The 20,053-nt window shown below is 42.5% G+C and overlaps 1 protein-coding gene across 9 annotated transcripts in view; it reads right to left on the bottom strand.

Annotated features, from left to right (window-relative positions):
- NEK11 (NIMA related kinase 11) overlaps nucleotides 1-20,053 on the bottom strand; it is a 248,982-nt gene that overhangs the window by 47,747 nt on the left and 181,182 nt on the right. For 7 of the 9 annotated variants that reach the window (XM_070576034.1, XM_070576037.1, XM_070576043.1 and 4 more), the window contains one exon: nucleotides 15,075-15,135. The exons of the other annotated variants lie outside the window; for them this stretch is intronic. In XM_070576034.1, the coding sequence (XP_070432135.1) occupies nucleotides 15,075-15,135 (61 nt within the window). The remainder of the gene's footprint in view (nucleotides 1-15,074; nucleotides 15,136-20,053) is intronic. 9 annotated transcript variants of the gene reach the window in all.

Genomic DNA, 20,053 nt, shown 5'->3' with positions numbered 1-20,053 from the left:
AGCAATCATGATAAAAACAATTGGACTAGAATCATAGACTTCAACTAATAGGTAATTTAATCCCAGAGCATGTTCTGGACCACTGCGTCTCAAACTTGAATGTGATACGAATCACCCAGGAATCTTGTTAATACACAGATTCTGACTTAGTAGGTGTGGGTTGGGCCTGGGATTCTGCATTTCTAATAAGCTCCCAGGTGATACAAATGCTGCCGGTCCTGGGACCAAATTTTGAGTAGAAAGACTCTAGATAGGCTGACTACACAATTCGTGGGGCCCAGAGTTAAATGACAATACAAGGCCCCTTGTTCAAAAAGCAAGAGACAAGCTGGTTCTCTCTTACACATCTCTCTCTGGATCGGTCATAGTGTTTTTTAGTGGGCATTTAATGTCATTCCCCCTCAGGAACTGGGATAGACACTCTCAAGGAGAGGGAAAATTCTCATGGGGCCGAGGGCCCCACACCCTGACCCTCTCCCAGCCATGCGCAGGCCCCCACTGGCAGTGAAGGGTGGCAGTGCTTTCAGGAGTTGGCTCAGGGACTACGTGGTGGGGGCCCTTCCCAGGGAGGCGGCCGAAGGCGAAGCAGCCCATGAGTGAGGCTTCAAGGCCCTGGCATATGTCCCACGGTCCCAGCAGACCTCACTCACAAAACACAAACGCAAAGATAATATTATCAGGAATTTCATTAAACCCCAAGTGCAGGCCCCCTCCCGAGCCTGGGGCCTATGCAGCGGCACTGGTTTTATGCCCATGAAGCTCTCGTTCCAGAGCTCTGCTTTCTCAGATATTTTAAGAAATAGATGAATCCTCAATCACTATGTTGATTTTTAAAATTAATTTTCTCTTTATTAATTTCAATACACACATGATGTTAGGTGCATTTATAGTTGCACAGATTTCTTATGAGACCTCTCTACCGTCTCCATCCCAAGGATCTTCTAGCCACAGGTGGGGACCCGCCCCGTCCACTGAGTAAGTCTGCCCATCTCTGATCTACCTTTGATTGGCCTTCGCTTTGACTTCCCCTCCATCATTTTCCTAAAGGACGGTGGGTATTGACATGAAGCATCGCTTAGACGGCACTCTTCTGGTTTCTAAGACTGAGGAACGTCCACCAACCAGTCATCAAACACAGCCTACACCTGTGGTGAGTTTTTTAAAGTGGATATGTGCACGTGCAAGTGGTAGATTTTAGAGAAAACTCTGACCAGTCCATTCCACCTGTGGTAATTTCTGAAGATACTTGACTCCAGGTACTTCTGTGAGAAGCCCTGTGGTGCATGTCGTGCGGCTGGGACTCAGCAGGTCTTAATTGACTGCAGCCTCAGGTCAGAGGGGAGTAAGGGGGTCGAATGGCAGCCATGTCCTGCCTCCTTCTACCCACTCACTGGGTGGGCCATGTGTTCCTTGGAAGGGGACTCTGACCCCATTAAAATACAGGGAGAGTGACTATTGCCATGCTGCCTGAGCAGAGAACTCCCCTGTGCTCACAGCTCAGATCACAGGTCAGCACCAAAACTGTGGGTCCAGGTACTTTGAAAAGAAAGTGGTGACAGAAAATATAAGATGGAACAACTTGGGCGTTTGCTTCCTTTTCCCCATCCCCATCATGCTGTAGGGACCTGAAATTGGCCACCCCAAGGTATGTCTGTTTGGCATCAGGATTATTTGAGGCTGATTGCTTTTGATAAACTGGGACAGGGAAGGAGGCTCTGAGGAATGGAACTTGCCCTTTGTTAGGACACATTTACATTTGTAAGGTAAATCTCTATCTGTAAAAGGTGCCTCCCTCTCTGTACCAGGAAGAAGAAAGGAGACGACCTTCTCTCTAGAAACTCTTAATCAATACCAAAGGCAAGGACTTAAATCTGCATTTTATTGTGCTAGTCTGGTAACCTCCTGTAACTGACTTCCCTCCCCCCCCCCCCCCGCCCCAACGTTGGCATCTCCTTAAAGATTAAGCATCTTTCTTTAGGCTGGGAACCGATTGCAGCACTCATCTGTGACCCCCCAGCTCGAGACAACACACCTGCCACCCCATGGCGTTCACTGAGACAGCAGACCACTACCTGCTGTGTCCATCAAGCAATGTGCCGACAGGGCAATCTTGTGACTGTTGTGGGAGGGACATTTCAATCATATGTGAAACACCCTGTTTGGGGGTATATAACCACTCTGTGCACCCCACTTCTTCGGTGCCCTTTCTTCCTTCAGGAAGAAAGGCCCCAGGCCATGGTTCCTCATAAAGCTTTGTTTAATTTTCTCTTGCTATTCTGTCTCATGTGAATTTAATTCGTTCTCCGGCCAGACGAACCCACATTTGGGAAGAGGAAATGTCTTCCTCCCCTATAATGCCTTCCACCAGAACGAGTAGCACCTTTTGCACTACGAAAACAGAACTCCAAACAGATGCTGTGACTTGGTGATTCTGTTGAGTTTCCGTTTAAACCAACTGCCCCCCTTCCCTCTTGTGTCATTCAGCCTGGGGTCTGTCTCCCTCAAATTCTAATCCTGTCTTCCTTGGTCACTGTCATGGTCTGCTTTCTGCTGCTGTTCTGTCCTTTCCTTGATCCCATCCTTCAACTGTTCATCCCAGCTTTCCATCCTGGGTTCCTTCATCTTCCTGTCTCAGGCATGTGACTTGTATTTCAGTACTTAGATCATTTCTATACAAAAATTAATTCCAATTCATCATTAACAACAACAACAATAATGGCTAAACCTTTTTTAGGAGAAAGTGTCAGGCCCTGTGCTAAGCATCTTCCCTGTATCATCTCATATAAGATTCCTACAAAGTAGCTGAATTTTTCAGTGAGAAAAGTGAGGTTTAAGACATTACATAACTTACCCAAGTTCATACATCTGATACGTTACATAGCTGGAACTTGAAACCAGGCCTTGTTTGATTCCATAGTCCTAGATGTTTGGCCACCCTACCTTAAACTCCCCAGAGTGAATAGCTACTCTGTTGACTGCTGTGTTAGTTGAGATGCTACTTGCCACATTTTGCTTTCAAATACTCTTCACTATAGATATGAATTTCTCCCTCTACTCCTCCCCCCTTTTTTTGGTGAATAAGATTGGCCCTGAGCTAACATCTGTGCCAATCTTCCTCCATTTTGTATGTGGGATGCCACCACAGCATGGCTTGATGAGTGATGTGTAGGTCTGTGCTCGGGATCCAAACTGGTGAACCCCAGGCCACTGAAGCAGAGTTCTCAAACTTAACCAGTACACCACTGGTCTGGCCCCTACCCTACGTTTTTAACCAGTTAGTAAACTCCTTGTCCACAGAGATTATGTTCTTTTTTTAATTTCTTAATCCATTTTTGAGTATATAATTCAATGGTATTAAGTACTTTCATGATATGCAACCATCACTACTATCTATTTCCAAATTTTTTCATCACCACAAATTGAAACTCAATACCCATTAAACAATAACTCCTCATTCTCTCCTCCACTTAACCCCTGGTAGCCTCTAATCTACTGTCTGTGTCTGTCAACGTCACTATTCTAGGTACTTTATATAAGTGGAATCATACAATATGTATCCTTTTGCATCTGGCTTATTTCACTTAGCATAAAGTTTTCAAGGTTCTACCATGTTGTAGCATGTGTCAGGACTTCCTTTTTACGGATGAGTAATATTTCATTGTATATATTTGTATATATATCACATTTTGTTTATTCTTTCATCTGTTGATGAACACGAGTTGTTTGCATGACAACAGATGAGTGGATAAACAAAACTAGTATTATGAGTAATGCTGCTGTAGGTATTTTCACAGATACCCTTCACCAGCTTTAGGAAGTTCCTTTCTATTCCTAGTTTGTTGAGTGTTTTTATCAAGAAAATGTGTTGGATTTTGTCAAGTGCTTTTTCTGTATCTGTTGAGATAATCATGTAGCTTTTGTCCTTTATTATATAAATATGGCATGTTACATTAATTGATTTTCTGACATTAAGCCACACTTGCCTTCCTGGGATAAATCACACTTGGTCTTTGTGTATAATCCTTCTTTTTAAATGTTGCTGGATTTGGTTTACTAGTATTTTATTGATGACTTTTGCATATATATTCATAATAGATATTGGTCATAGTTATTTTTCCTTGTGATGTCTTTGTCTGGCTTTAGTATCAAAGAATGGCCTCATAGAACAAGTTTGAAAGTGTTCTCTTGTATTCTATTTTTTTGAAGAGTTTGTGAAGGACTAGTATTAATTCTTCTTTGAATGTTTAGTAGAATTCATCAGTGTGAACTCACCAATCTGGGCCTGGGCTTTCCTTTGTTGGAAGTTTTAAAATTACCAATTTGATCTACTTGTTATGGGCCTATTCAGATATTCTTTTTCTTCTTGAGTCAGTTTTGGTAATTTGCGTCTTTCTAGGAATTTGTCCATTTCATCTAATTTGTTGGCATACTGTTGTTCATAGTATACCTTTATAATGCTTTTTATTTCTTTAAGGTTTGTAGTAATGTCTCCTCTTTCACTTCTGATTTATTAATTTGATTCTTCTTTCTTATTTTCTTGGTCACTATAGCTAAAGATTGATTGGTTTTGTTAATCTTTCCAAAGAACGAATTTTTGGTCTCGTTGATATCTTCTCTTGTCTTTCTACTTTTTATATCATTTATTTCCACGCTAGTCTTTATTATTTCCTCCCTTCTGCTTGATTTGGGTTTAATCTGTTCATCTCTTTCTAATTTCTTAAGGTAAGGCATATATTTCAGATGCTCAATAGGTGGGAGTTAAAATCAAAGGTAAACAGTAGCTGTGGTCCTTAACCCATAAAGGGCTTTCAATCAATTGGGAATACAGGATATCTACCTAGATAATCACCAGAAGTGCTATTGAGTACACAAACATAAGGTACTCTGCTAGGTGTGGGAATACAAAGAGGTATAATAAGGGTCTGTGGAACAAGTACCAGCCTTCAAGTTAGGGGACCACAGTTATTGTTCTAGTTCTACTCTCACCAGCTACATGGCCCTCAGGTCACCTACCTGGGGCTCAGTTTTTTCAATTTATATTTAAGTAGTTTCATTAGACTGAGGGCCTTCTTCCAATTCAAACATTCTAGGATCTGGTATAAGACATAGCCCCAGACTGCCAGGGGCATAGACTTGGTTGGGAAGGCGATACTTATCCTAACAGAGATAAAGAGCAATCCAAGGGAGCAAATGTGAAGAGGCAAATGGCAGGGACCAACAATCAATGCTACAGGTGTTACAGAACATCAGGGAAAATCCTCCTGAAGTCTCTTTCCCCACCTATGAAGCATAGGATGATGAGGATTGTAACACTTGATACTAACCCATGGAGATGTTTTGACAATGAGATGAAAGCAAAATGATATGAAGAGACATTAAACAACTAGAAGCTGTGTTTCTTGAGAGTGCAAAGCACAGCTCATAATAGTAATATTGTCAGGATCGCTCCTACTTCTGTTGTCTCTTACCAGCAGACCTGTTTTCCCTGAAGGAGTGACAGCTTGATGATTCTGACATTTAAGCAGCAGAAAGAGATTCTTCTCTCAGTTCTTCCAAAATTTCCCTTTACTCACTTCAGTTGCTGGAGAAATGACCTTGATTGTAAAACAAAACCCTGCCTTTGCCCTCCCTGCTAAACATCCTTCCATCTGGGTAATAAAGAGCTGACGCAGGGCCTGCAGGGGTGGGTATTCTGGCAACCAAGCCCTCACTGCAGCACCTGAGACACTGCTTACTCAGGAAGCCTTGCAGGCACTGTCCTTGGTGCACAGTACATTTAGAATGCTTCTCACTTAATCTCCTTTAACCCTCCTTTCTCTCAATTTCCCATGGCACACTGAGGAAAGAACAGTTACCTGATAGGCACCCGTCTTTGCCAAATTATTGCAAAGGCACATCCTCATGGCCCAGAGTTTTCCTCCTACTCCTTAGAATGGCACGTGGTCGAAGATTTGCCTAGGGGTTGGTAAACTTTTTCTGTAAAGAGCCAGGTATTAAATATTTTAGACTTTGGAGGTGAAGCAATCTCTGTTGTAAGCATTCAACTCTGCTGTCGTAGCTGAAAACAGCCATAGGCAGTAGGTAAATGAATGAGCATGGCTGTGTTCCAGTAAAATTTTACTTACAAAAAGTGGTAGTGAGCCAGATTTGGCCTGTGAGCCATAGTTTATCGACTCCTGGCCTAGACGATGGAGAATCATCATGATTCTGAGCTGCAGGTGACCGTAGTCCTCTTCAAGACAAATTCCCTCATCTTATAGATAGGGAAACTGAGGCCAAGAGAGGCAGCATGGCTTGCCCAAGGTCAGAACTATAAGGGGAGGGGCAAAGCCAGGACTAGAACCATGGTTTCCTGACTCCTGAATGAGTGCTCTTTCTAATCCCCCCCAGGAGTGCCACATCCAAATGAGGATTTTCACATGCTGATTTTGAAAAGTCAGGAAATCATCAGACAAAACCCTCTTCTAAAGGCTGAAATCTGGGGAGAACATTACCTCTGTCATCTCATTTCTTCACCTCTCCAGATGATGGTCCCATGGCTTATTACAGGAGGAGCCATGTACCAGCAGGGCCTTGTGAAAGCTGTTCCACTCTGCTGAGAGGCTTAGCTGACCTACATCTTTGTGAATATTTTTCCTTGAGCTTCTCTTGAAATGATAATGAACCTCAGGATGTCACTAAAACTGCCAAAGAATCTGCAAGGCAGGCTTGTCTCTGTCTTCACTCTGTTACCCCAACACCCTAGGGATGGAGACACACCACGCAGATCTCCCTTCAAGGAAGGACTTGTTGCCCGCTGTCGGGAGTGCTGGAGACAGCCTCCAGCTGTGGCCCCTTCAGGAACGCTTCAGCTGCAGGAAGTTGCCTTGCCCAAGATCATGCCCTTCCCATGTGGCCCCCATTTAATAACTGATGGCAGCAGAGGTAGAAAACCTGCCCCTCTTGGCCTATGCAGACAATTCTGATGAGTCCAGAGCTCCCTATGGGTTTGGGCAAGGCTTGTCAGGCCTGCATCGCCACTCAGCTTCTCCCACTGCCTCATCCTGCTTCCTTCCTTTCCCATCTGTGGGGGTCAGTCCTAAGGGCACTCTCAAATAAATGTCCTGCCCACTCAGCTCCATGTCAGAGGCTGCTTCCTGAAGAACCCAAGCCACGTCACATGGGTACTGGGGTTGTAGGGAGTATAAGGGCATGGAAGGGGTTGTCTTGGTGCCATTAACAAGCTAAGTATTTGACAAAAGTGATAATAAAAATGACACTGTAACCATTTCCAGCCCCCCACCTCCACCCCCAAACGCCAACTCCCAACGCCATCCCCAGCTCTTTCAGAGAAGTGTTCTATAGGCACAGGGCAGAAGCCACCACCTAAGGAAGTTGTTGCCAACCCTGCAGCAACAGCCATATCCATGCCAAACCACACGAGGAGGCTGGAGAAGAAACAGACGGGGCAAAGGAGAAGAAGATGGTACAGGAGAGAGTTACCTCCAGATGCTTCCCGTAGGAAGGTAGCCAGGGCACATTAGGAAGAGTACATGAGCTGCCTTAGGGGACTGGGGTTTGAATCCTGACTCTGTGATGTTTGGCAAGTCACAAAATTTCTGTGACTCAGTTTCCTCACCTGTACAAAAAACATTTGCCTTTAGGGCCCTAGTAAAGCTTAAATGCAATGATCTATATAAAGATGCTTTGTTGTCGGAAAAGGCCCGAGGTAAATTTATGCTGCCTCCCTCATCTCCACGGCATGCACCCCAGTGCTCTGCACGGGCAGCTTCTCAATAAATAAATAGCACCCCACTGCCTCCACCAAAATTAAATGAGCTGGGAAAAAAGTGGACCAGCTTGGAAAAGAAAACTTGCTACTCACAAGGGAGATGATAAACACCAGGAGATGGGAAATAAATAAACTTTCTATTTTTACTACATGTTTACTTCACACAACAAATATTCAACTGAATTGTATGGAAGATTAAAAACAACAGGAGTTCAGGGATTTGCAAATGTTCTTTTTTTTTTTTTCAATATACCAGAAGAGGCCTCTAAGAATAGGACCTATCAGTTTAAAAAAATAAAAGTGTATTTGGATTGATGTAGAGCAATGAAGTGTGGATACAGGTTAAGAAAAGGTTTGTGAAAGCCAGACCCTAACTTTTTCAGCTGGGCTTACCCTGTGGACCCAGTAGCCAGGGTTTGGGGAGTTTAATTATTCTAGGTGGCCTGCATGGAGCATCTTAGCTTTAGAAACAAAACCTGCTTTTCTGTAAGAGCAGGTTGGGCTGGGTTCAAGACTGACTAAAATACTTAAGGAAAGTGCATTGGTACTTCCTTCTTCCTTTAGCAGAAAAGAATCACAGAAGTCACGCATGTTCACTGCAGACAAATTAGAAAACACAGAGGTGGAAGGCTGCTCAGAGAACCATTATTAACACTTTGGTATTTCCAAACGCGCGTGTGTGTGTGTGTGCATGTATCAACTACAATTTTGTAAACTTTATTACTTTTATAACACCTTTCATGCCTATGAATATGTAACTACACCATCATTTTTTAATAAACTGCAAAGAACTTCTTTGTTCTAGGTATCCCAAGCCCCCATTGCTAGGCACATATTTTGATTCCATTTTTCACTGTTGTAAACAACACTGCCATGTGAATCCTTGTGTATTTATCTTCACACCCAACTCTGATTCTTTCTTCAAGATAAATTCCTAGACATAGACTTGCTGGGTCAAAAATACTTCATTCTGGGGCTGGCCCAGTGACATAGTGGTTGGGTTTGCACACTCTGCTTTGGCGGACCAGGGTTTGCCAGTTCAGATCCTAGGTGCACCAGTCATCAAGCCATGCTGAGGCAGCATCCCACATACAAAAAATGACACAGATGTTAGTTCAGTGACAATCTTTCTCAAGCAAAAAGAGGACGATTAGCAACAGATGTTAGCTCAGGGCCAGTCTTCCTCAACAACAACAAAAAGTTTCATTCTTTCAGGTTAGTATAACCCAAATGTTGAAAGAAAACCTTTTTCTAGGTTGTAATTAACACTCTTTTTGTGGGGTCATAAATATATTAAAAGTTGAATGTGAGGCATCTTTATTAAAAACTTGATTCAATTTATTAAAATTCGTCAAAAATAAGCATTTTCTTTATAAAGCCTTAGCTGGAGTGAGAGCACTTTCTTCCCTGATTTCCTAGCCTGGTGGTTCTCAAAGTACAGTCCCTGGGCCAGCAGTGTCAGCCCCTCCTGGGAACTTGTTGGGAATGCAGATTCTCAGGCCCCAGCCCAGACCCATTGAAACAGACTCTGTAGGAGTGAGGCCCCGATCTGTGATTCTGATGCTGCCCCACTCATCTGGGATTCGTTCCTTCCTGCCTGGAGTCCTAGTCATTTGGTCCAAAGATGTTGACACCCCTAATACTCTGGAAGTTCTTTGAAAACAAGAACTGTGTCTGATATTCCTTTGTGCACCCTACCATGGTTCTGTGCCAGGAAATGCTCAATAAAGGTTTCAGCCTTAAGTGATCTGCAGGTGAAGGCAGTTACTCACGTTTGCAACTTTTCACATAAATAACCTATAGTACTTCTAAGTGAACTGGATATGAAACCCTCTGCCCTAGCAAATAGGTGGACAATCTTCCTCTCTACTGGTGACATAGCTTTACTGACCCAACCAGAAGTGGCCTCCAAAAGCAATTGGTCTGGTGTATAATTACTGCCAGAGAGAACAGCTCTATATTGTCCCTTCAAGAACAAGTATTCTCTAAAATCAAATGGCCAGGTGAAATTTGTTCGTTTACGGGGGCCCTGTAGCAGCCACCTCACCCAGGAAGGCACATGGGTGGCCATCTGTGCTGCGTGCAGTCAGACACACCCAAGAGCATCACTCAGCCCCTTCTGGGGCTGAGATGGATGATCGGGGGGCTGAGATGGATGATCGGGGATCTGTGTGTGTCCCTACCATCTCCTCTAAGCTGCATGCTGTGGAATTCAAGTCCCAGCTGAGCACTCTGCCAAGCAGATCCAGACCAAGGGTTTTGGTTCTGCAAGCAGGCGCTCTGTGCTGCCCACCTCCAGCTGGCATGACTTCGGTCCTTCAGGTGAGAACACAGGACAAGTTCTCACCTTTCACTACAGTGTCGGTCCTGACAACTGCTGTCCGAAGCACATGGCTCCCTCTACAGTCAGCAGCACAGAAAATAAACTGAAAAATAGTTACCTCAAATCGTCTACTCCTTCTGGCGAAAGCCAAACGAGGAAATTTTCCACAAGATACTGCAAGGGCCATCTCTCCTTCTACATTTCTAGATATTAAATTTCTATCCTTATAACAAAAAAGTTCATTTCTGTAGTAATATACAGAAGATTCTTTGCTAAGAGTATATTACTAAGAATGATTAATAATATTGTTTTAGGGGTTTATTTACGTTACAAAGGCTTTTTCCTGCTCCCCATCACCACACATCTGCCAAGTGAATGTGTCTGGCAGACACATAGCAGGTTCTCTGTAAATTGCCACTAATTCTGAATCGACTACCTCCTTTTGAGTTTTAAAGAATTTATAAAAACTACTAAGTTTCTATAAGACATAAACAGAAAGGTTAGTGATAACTAGATATTGTGTATCCACATCAAACTAATCCAAGCGGTTTCTGATCAGAAATATCCCCCCTCTCCTCTAAATTTGGTGGTTTCCATGTGTCAGTAACCAAAGGTAAAACACTTTAAATCACTCTAATTATTACGAGAAATTCTTCCCTGTCACGGTGAAAAGCACAACAGTGCGGGGTTAAACGGCTGTCAGTCATCCCTACACTTAACAGCTTAGAGTTTGAAGAGCTTAAGCAAAGGAAGTTTCTAAGGCATTCAGAAGCCCTGATGCCTTCTCTGGTCCGTGTGAGTCACATTGTTTAGTGGAGATTAAACAGTTATTACCAAGGTTCAGTGGAAGAGTGGAGGGATAACAATTTTCAAAAAGCCTAACTCATCAGACATATCAACACACTAAAAATTCTTAACGGGCAGAGAGGTTCTGAAGTCTCTCTTGTATTCTAATTACTTCTGAGACAACGTCCAGTTTGGATCTACAAAACAAACCTTTTTATAAATATAGTTTACTAAGGACTTGTCTCATCCTGCCAATGACTTCTCTCTGGAAGTACAGCTAATTTTCAGAACATTGAAAAGTATTAAACTTCATCTGTAGCCTTGGTTCATAATCTCTTTACTAAGAAATATGGAGACAGAAGTTTCCTTTCTAAATTCAATGAAAAGGAAGATAGAGGTCATCTTCTGTCCTAACTGAGTAGTGACGGGCCTGAACAGTTACTGTAGCAACACCATACGCTGTCTATGTAATGAGAGCCCATAACGAGTTCTCCGTCAAGTTATTCTTTTCAAAGCATCCTCCTTACTGTTTTTTAAAAGTAATCTTTTCTGATCACGCTTAAAAACCAGTGGTATCCTAACCTACAGGATAAAGTTCAACCTCCTTAAGCTGGCACACACGATTCTCTATGGCTTTGGCCCTATATATCTGGCTTATCATTATGTGCTTTATAAACATTTGTAGGGAAGAAAGGAGGGGAGGAAAAGGCAGGCTACAGATGTAAACCACAGAATTTCATGTTTTAAAGTATCTGCCCTCAGTGAAACGGCCACTGCCTACATTTTTGGCTGTCCCCATGCCCTCAATTCTGGCCTTTCCTGCTCCCTTTTAAATTTCCTCTCTTCTTCCCTCTCCTAATTCCACTTGGGATCACTCAGCATCCTATTTGTGAGTGGCCTTTCTTCTTGTACCCCATGGGAAATTTCGGGCTTCAGAAATGAGGTGCCTCCATTTGGGACAATATGTCTTCCACATGTGAAAGAAGCACCTAGTGCTCTCTGGTATTGTTACAAAGCTTTGCACTGGTTCATCCAGGACCCCACCTGGTAGCTGGGACCATGTTCCAAATAGGTCTCAACATCTGAGTGCTCACACAGTGCCTTGAACCCACCAGACCTCTCTAAATGTCTGGCGCAGATGCTGAGGATGAGGCGAAAATACAGCATTGGTTCCAAGGAAGCTCAGTAACTCTTGTGTACAGTGCCAGGCGGCCTAGCACACACCAACGGCACCACAAAGAGAGAGAAAAAGAACTCAGAACGAAGCACTTTTCATTTTCGCTTATAGGTGAGTTCTCTATAATTTTAAGAAATAAAATTTTAATTTTATACTTTAGTAATGCTTTGTTTGAATTATAAATTGGGGTGAATGCACATGGTAAGAATTTCAGGGATTAAGGACTTTAAAGGCATTGTTTTCAAAGTTTGGCATGGACCCAGAACACCAGCATCCCTTGGAAACTTGTCAGAAATACAGATTATTGGGCACACACAAGACCTGCATTTTCACAAGCCCTCTAAGTGATTCTGATGCATGGTCAAGTATGACACGCACGGATCAAAAGGCTTTAAAATGACCTTGATGTATAGAGGATACTAATACACCGAACTTGGAATTCAGAAGGGCACCTTCTAATTCGGGATCTCTTGAAGCTACACAAACGCTAACTCATTCATCCTCTCCACTCTCCAGTGATATAGGAAGGGAAAATCTCTCTTTCCCTGTCTTAAAAATAAAACTAAACGTGGGGTTGGCAATGGGGTCAAACAACAGAACTCAACATTTTCAGGGCCACAAAGTTAAAACTTGCTTGGTCCAAATAGCCAGAAAGGACGTTTGCGTCTTTGTTATTCTTTTCTCTCTTGTTGAGGGTTGGGAGAAGCTCTTGAAGATGTTTGTGGAAGATACTTAACATCTTAACATGCTCAACAGGCAACTGGCCATTTCCAAAACGCGTAGGCTGATGCTGAGTGTGAGCAAAGCCTAGCTCAATTTCATTTTTTTTTTAAATTTTTTTTCTTTTTCTCCCCAAAGCCCCCTAGCACATAGTTGTGTATTTTTAATTGCAGGTCCTTCTAGTTGTGGCATGTGGGATGCCTCCTCAGCATGGCCTGACGAGCTGTGCCATGTCCGCGCCCAGGATTCGAACTGGTGAAACCCTGGGCTGCAGAAGCAGAGCGCGCGAACTTAACCACTCAGCCACAGGGCCAGCCCCCTCAATTTCATTTTTGAGTGACAGGGCTTATACTCTGACATATTTAAGTTTAAATTGTCCCTTGGAAGCTGTTCACGTTCTGACATACATTACCAAGTACAGTGATTAATAAGGTCTAACTATTACTGTAGCTGGTGAATCTCCCAGAAAAGTATTTGGAGCAAAACAGACACTAGCTACCTGAGCGATCTCATCGCCCATAAGACTCTGTGGGGAGATTTCTTCATGGCTTCTGTGGAATGAGAGAGAGTACCTGGAGTCCTGAAAGTAACAATATTCTCATCTGTAGTGAGGGTCCCACTGTGAGTACCTCCCCAGACAGGTATTTACAGAAGCATGCCCCCCACCATCCCAGTGTCTCCTAGCCCACCCCTTACATTCTCCTCCTTCCCACACACATCCTGGACACTTAGCTTTCCCCTTTCTGTTTTCTAAATCACTTACCCCTCATCCATCTGCTTTCTATCTTCTCAAATTCACTAACAGCTCTCACCTGCTCCATCCCCTCTGTTCCTGTAGTTTATATCAGCTTTATGCCTTTCCTGTCACTTTAGTGGAGTTCCAGACAAAGATAAATGTCTATTTTTATTTCATGTTTCTAATGTTCATTTTTATAAAATCGTACAGTCTAGAAGGGAATTTAGATATCACCTATCCAATCCAGCGTTGTTGTGTTTTTTTTTGTAGTAGAATCTTTTTCAAGATATAATCTTATGCAGAAATCTAATGTATAAAACAGATAAGAGTGAAACTATTTTGGTTGAAGCTGGTAAAGGAGCAGAGACTGCATCTCATTTCTCTTAAAAATATTTTTAAATGTCTGTGAAGGGCCTCTTCTGCACCAGACACCACGTTAGACTCTGGAGAAAGAGAGATGAGCAGTGCAGACACGGCTTCTGTCCTCATGCTGCCCAGCACCCCTCCACCTGCCAGCTCCTGGAGGTCCCCAAGGAACCCAGTTTGAAAATCACTGATCTAATCTAACTGAGGTCCAGAGAGGGAAAGTGACTTGGCCAAAGGAAAGCCTTCCTGGTCTTGAAGTTCATACTTGGGAGTTAAATGTACCTAACAAGTGTTACTGATGTGCAATTGAACAAATCACAGGATGATGGTCAGGAGAAAAAAATCAAGGAGCTGTGTTATGACTGAGACTTTGCACACAAAAATGTGGAATAAGCTAGTAAGAGGCTAAAAGTTGTGCATAAAGCTAGTAATAAAATAGCAGTGAACGCTTGCACGCTGAAAACCTAATCTTTATTCCTGCCACCCTCTTTGGAGAGATTGCTTTTGGTGATGCAATTAAAAAATTTAAAATAAAAACTCACAGTCAAATTTCAAAGAAAAAAAATCTCAGCCCTTTTCATCCAGGACCTGTGAGAATATCCTCTGCTGTTCTCTCTGTGCCAGGTGTGACAATTTATTGTCTCATGCTAGAAGTTATCACAGTTGGGGTTTTTGGATTAAAAAAGAAGAAACTAAGAAATAGGGATTTATCCTTGAAGCACAGGAATCCCATTTAACGAGACAGACAATGCTAGAGAAATTTCAGCTTTGTTTTTTAGACCAAATCTCTTCCAATAACTGACTGACCTTGAGAGTGATGGTCCTTTAGGCTTGACTGAATGCAATCTGTTCCTACAGGATGAGGGAGGTGGGGAGAGTCCTCTTCCGGGAAACCTGGAAAACCTGTTATGGAGCACCGCTAGACCACAATTTGATCCCTATGGACCACGGAATTTCAATTATTTCATCCTTGGAGACTGAGGGTCGCTTACAATAATAATAAACAATTCTCCTTTGAAATTCCAGGCCCTGGGGCCAGACATTCCACCTCTGCTGGCCTCAGTTTCCTCATCTGTAAAATGAGGAGGTTAGACAGAAATATCTGTCAGATTCCCTCCAAGCTCTCTACTTCTTGGATATTCCATTCGAATCAGTAAGTATCACTATATTTTGGAATCTGAAGAAACTTACTCACCCAGAGAGGTGCAACCCAGGACGTTTTCCAAACACCTGGCCAGTGCTTCAATATCACTGTCCTGTCAAAACAAGAGAGATTGACTTCCCTGTGTGGTAGAAGAATATTTAAGTTCATGGAAAAGTGTTCTTGCCACATTCAGGAAAAACAAAGCACACAAAAATCTGGCTGGAAAATTATTTTATAGTATGATTCCATCTTTTTAAAGAAAAACATGTATATCTCTATATATCTACATCTCTATATATATCAATCTATAGATCTACTGCTCTGTCTCTCTGATGGGAAGAACACACACTAAAAATGTTTTAAGAGTGATTTTGATACAAGGTGTGATTATAGGTGATCTTTATTTTCTCCTTTGTGTGCTTACATCTTTTCTAAATTTTCTATAATAAAGAAATATTACTTATTTAATCTATAAAAATGGCAAATTCTATTAGAATGAAAAAATAGTTTTATTCCATCTATAATCTACTCAACACAACAGGAATTAAGTGAATATTTTTTTCCTAGAGAGTGTTTCTACGTCTTCAGTTTATGGTTTTCAAGGAGTCCCAAATCTAAGAATTGCACTTCTTGTTTACCTTAGCCCTCAATAAGAGTCAGACATCCCCATGTGGGTTGGGGAGGACCTAGAACTGTATTTGATAGCAAATATTGTCTTTAATACCAAATAAATATCTGTCCTCTACCCAGGAGGCCAGAAAGATCCAAAACAGCATCATAATGATCTGGGAAAATGGAATATTTTCCTTATTTTCAGGGTTGTGGTTATACTGAGAGAAATTAATAATTTATTTTAATTATCACCTGCTCCATTTCAAAACAAGCACCACATTTTATATTGCAGTAATTGTGGATTTTAGAAAAATGTACAATAGTATAGTAGACTACTCTAAAACATTATATAAATGTGTTGGGTTTCATTTTATAACATCTGGTGGCATTTGGGCAGCCACTTTTTATGCATGTGGTAAAACCCAGCATCATTTCCTGTTCCAATGTATAGAAGAGGCAATGATAAGGAAGGCATGCCTGGTCAATGCTAGTCAATGAAGCCAAAGCACCAATTGAAGACCCCCAGTGCCCAGCCCAGGAATAAGGAGGCACAGAAACAGAAGAAGAAAAAGCAGGTCCCAAAATCAAACAACCCAATAAAAAAATGGGCTGGAGACATGAACAGACATTTCTCCAAAGAAGATATACGGATGGCCAATAGGCACATGAAAAGATGTTCATCATCGCTGATCATCAGGGAAATGCAAATCAAAACTACACTAACATATCACCTTACACCCGTTAGAATGACAAAAATATCTAAATCTAATAGTAACAAATGTTGGAGAGGTTGTGAAGAGAATGGAACCCTCATACACTGCTGGTGGGAATGCAAACTGGTGCAGCCACTATGGAAAACAGTATGGAGATTCCTCAAAAAATTAAAAATAGAACTACCATATGATCCAGCCATTCCACTACTGGGTATCTATCCAAAGAGCTTGAAGTCAGCAATTCCAAAAGTCCTGTGCACCCCAATGTTCATTGCAGCATTATTTACAATAGCCAAGACATGGAAGCAACCTAAGTGCCCATCAGCAGATGAATGGATAAAGAAGTTGTGGTATATATATATATATATATATACAATGGAATACTACTCAGCTGCAAAACAGAACAAAATCATCCCATTTGCAACAACATGGATGGAACTTGAGGGAATTAAGTGAAATAAACCAGTTAGAGAAGGATAATCTCTGTATGACTCCACTCATATGAGGAATTTAAAAATGTGGACAAAGAGAACAGATTAGTGGCTACCAGGGGAAAGGTGAGGTGGGGGGTGGGCACAAAGGGTGAAATGGTGCACCTACAATACGAATGACAAACATTAATGTACAACTGAAATCACACAAGATTGTAACCTATCATTAACTCAATTAAAAAAAAAAAAAGAAAAAAAGAAAAGGCAGGTCCCTTTCTTCTTCTGCACCCTTGTGGTTTCCAAACTCAACAAGGACAGCCTAAGTCAGAGAGGAACTTGGCAGAGACATCCTCTGATGGAAAAGCAAAGCACATATTGGATACACAGATGATAACACCAACCAGGCAAGCCCGGTTCTAAGCCTGGCTCCTCCATGAAGTGTATTGGCCTAGGCCAAATGGCTTGACTTCCCAGGTCTTGGTTTCCGCATCTGTAAAACTAGAGGGTTGAACCAGCTGATGGTTAAAGAGATTTCCAGCTCTAAAACCGTGTTCTTTGGGCTAAAGAGCTAGGGGGACAGTGAGTGTGTTAGATTGTTTTCAAAGACGGTGACAACAATCCTTTCCATCCCTGTGCTCCTATGCCATTCCTCACATCGAGAGGTAGAGACTCTTTCCCCACCCCTTGAGTTGGCCCTGTAACTTGATTTGGGTCACAGAATACGGCAGAAGTGATGCTGTGTGACTTCTGTAACAAGGCCTTAAGAGGCCATGTAGCTTCCATTTTTGCTCCCTTGAAGCCAACAACCACGTAAAGAAGTCCAGGCTGTCCTACTGGAGAAATCATGTGGTGAGAGGAGCGTGAGGGGCCACGTGGAGGAAAACACAGGTCCCCAGCCAACAGCCAGCACCAACTGTCAGACATGCAAGTGAGGCCATCTTGGACCCTCAAACTAAGCTCCCAGCTAAATGCAGCCCCATGAGTGACTTTAAGCAATGTCACATGGAGCAGAAGAACTGCTTAGTGAGCCCAGACAATTCATACAATCATGAGAAACAATGAATCATTGTTTTGAGCCACTGAGTTTTGGGGTGCTTTGTTACAGTAAAAGATAACTGAGACACTAAATAAATTGAGGTCACTGACCAACTTTTTTCCACTTTTATGTCCCAGTACCTAGCACAGCCCCTGGCACATGACAAATGTTTAAATGCTCATCTGTGCAGGTCTCTGCCAGCTTCTGTCATTTGAATGGAAGTAAAAGAGAAGAATGGCATCAACTCTTTGGGCTATCGTCTACCAACAGAGTGGGTTCTCCCCTGCTCAAAGTACATCATTACTGGAAAAGTAGAGGAAAAAGCATACCACTTCTTAATTCTATGGCCTCGGTCAATTCAATTAACCTCTCCAAGCCTCAGTTTCCTTAATTATAAAGTGAGGAGAATATGGCCTCTGTCTCACACAGGGCTCTTATGAAAAGCAAATGAAATAATAAAAAGCCTTTAGTACAGTGTATGGCCCACTGGAAATACCCAAAGAATGGAAGAAGGGAGTTGGATAGGATGGAATGGGAAAAGGACAGAGACATAAAAGATTAAAAAGTCCCATCACTGTGCCCGCCACCGAGCATGGAGATTCTCAATAGCATTTGAGCCGAGACAATGCAACAGAAACAGTGAGAACCCGAGCCAGGGCTGTAGGAAGCACCTGGATGGTTGGGACACATCAATTACATCTTCCTAACACAGGGGCTAGGGAACAGTATACAGGGGGTGGGAAGGGCAGAAATAATTCTAATACTACAGAACGAATGATTGAATAAATAAATACTAACTTCTATTAAGGTCTCAATATGTGCCATTGTTGAACCAACTTATATGTATTAATTCATTTAAACTCCACCAGATGTGTTATTTTCCTCCCCATTAAGGAGGAGGAGACTGAGGCACAAACAGGTTCCATAATATGACCAAGGTCACGCAACTAGTAAGAGGTGGAAGAGGCAGGGTGTCTCCAGAGCCTGAACTCTTATTAGCCACTACATTACACAGACATATGGCAGAAGGCAGGACTCCTAACCCAGAGGAGCTCACGATATTGTTGGGGGATCAGGGCATAAAGTCAAGAAGAAGATCTAACAACAATTGCTAGGGAGATAGATAGGAAATATAATGCAGCCTGGGGACAAGATGTAGCTAAAGGGGGGTTTGGTGGGGAGGGGTGGGTTCTTCATCAACAGCTTCCAACTCCAGGTCAAAAAAAGTGGTTTAGGGGGCCGGCCCAGTGGTTAAGTTCTCACGTTCCACTTTGGTGGCCTGGGGCTCATTGGTTCAGACCCCAGGGTGCAGACATAGCACTGCGTGGCAAGCCATGATGTGATAGGTGTCCCACATATAAAGTAGAGGAAGATGGGGATGGATGTCAGCTCAGGGCCAGTCTTCCTCAGCAAAAAGAGGAGGATTGGTGGTAGATGTTAACTCAGGGCTAATCTTCCTCAAAAAAAAAAAAGCAGTTTAAGCAGAACATCAATCCTCTGTCTAAATATGACCTCGACGTGACGGGTGTGCATTCTCATGGTGGAACAAGCAAATACAGTCATGGCCCATGGGGGCACTTGGGACCCCTGCCGACTTTCCTTCCTGCCCCTGAAGACTGTGACCCCAGAGGTCATGGACAATGACTGAGCTGAACTTACATTCCCAAGATGGGACAAGTCATTTTCTATCTCTAGGCTGCAGATCAGAGTACTAAGACCAAAACAGCCACCTGTACTCATTTAAAACTTTAAAATTTTGAAATAACAAGATTTACAGAAAAATTGCAAAAATAGTATGAAAACTCCCACGTATCTTTCACCTTGATGTCAATATCATACCACGTTTACGTTATCATTCACCTCGTCTACACACATCAAAGTTTCTCACCCTGGGCACTAGTGACATTTTGGGCCAGATAATTCTGGCTAGTACACTGTAGGATGTTTAGCAGCCTCCCTGGCCTCAACCAACTAGATGCCAGGAAGATACTTCCATCACCCCTTCCTTCAACCCTGAGATATGAAAACTGTCACCAGACACTGCCAAGTATCCCACAAGGAGCAAAATCACCCTTGGTTGAGACCCGTTGATCTACACATATCTCTATCTCTACATACAGATTTTTTCTACTGGTCAAATCTGAAATGATTTAAGGATCAAAGTATATGATATTAACGAACTATAAGCCATCAAATAAAATAAGATGCCAACTGTACCTTTTAACATTTGAAAGAAAC

Source organism: Equus przewalskii, chromosome 15 (assembly GCF_037783145.1).
Source record: "Equus przewalskii isolate Varuska chromosome 15, EquPr2, whole genome shotgun sequence".
Classification (NCBI taxonomy): domain Eukaryota; kingdom Metazoa; phylum Chordata; class Mammalia; order Perissodactyla; family Equidae; genus Equus; species Equus przewalskii.
This window is presented reverse-complemented; position numbering and strand designations above follow the sequence as displayed.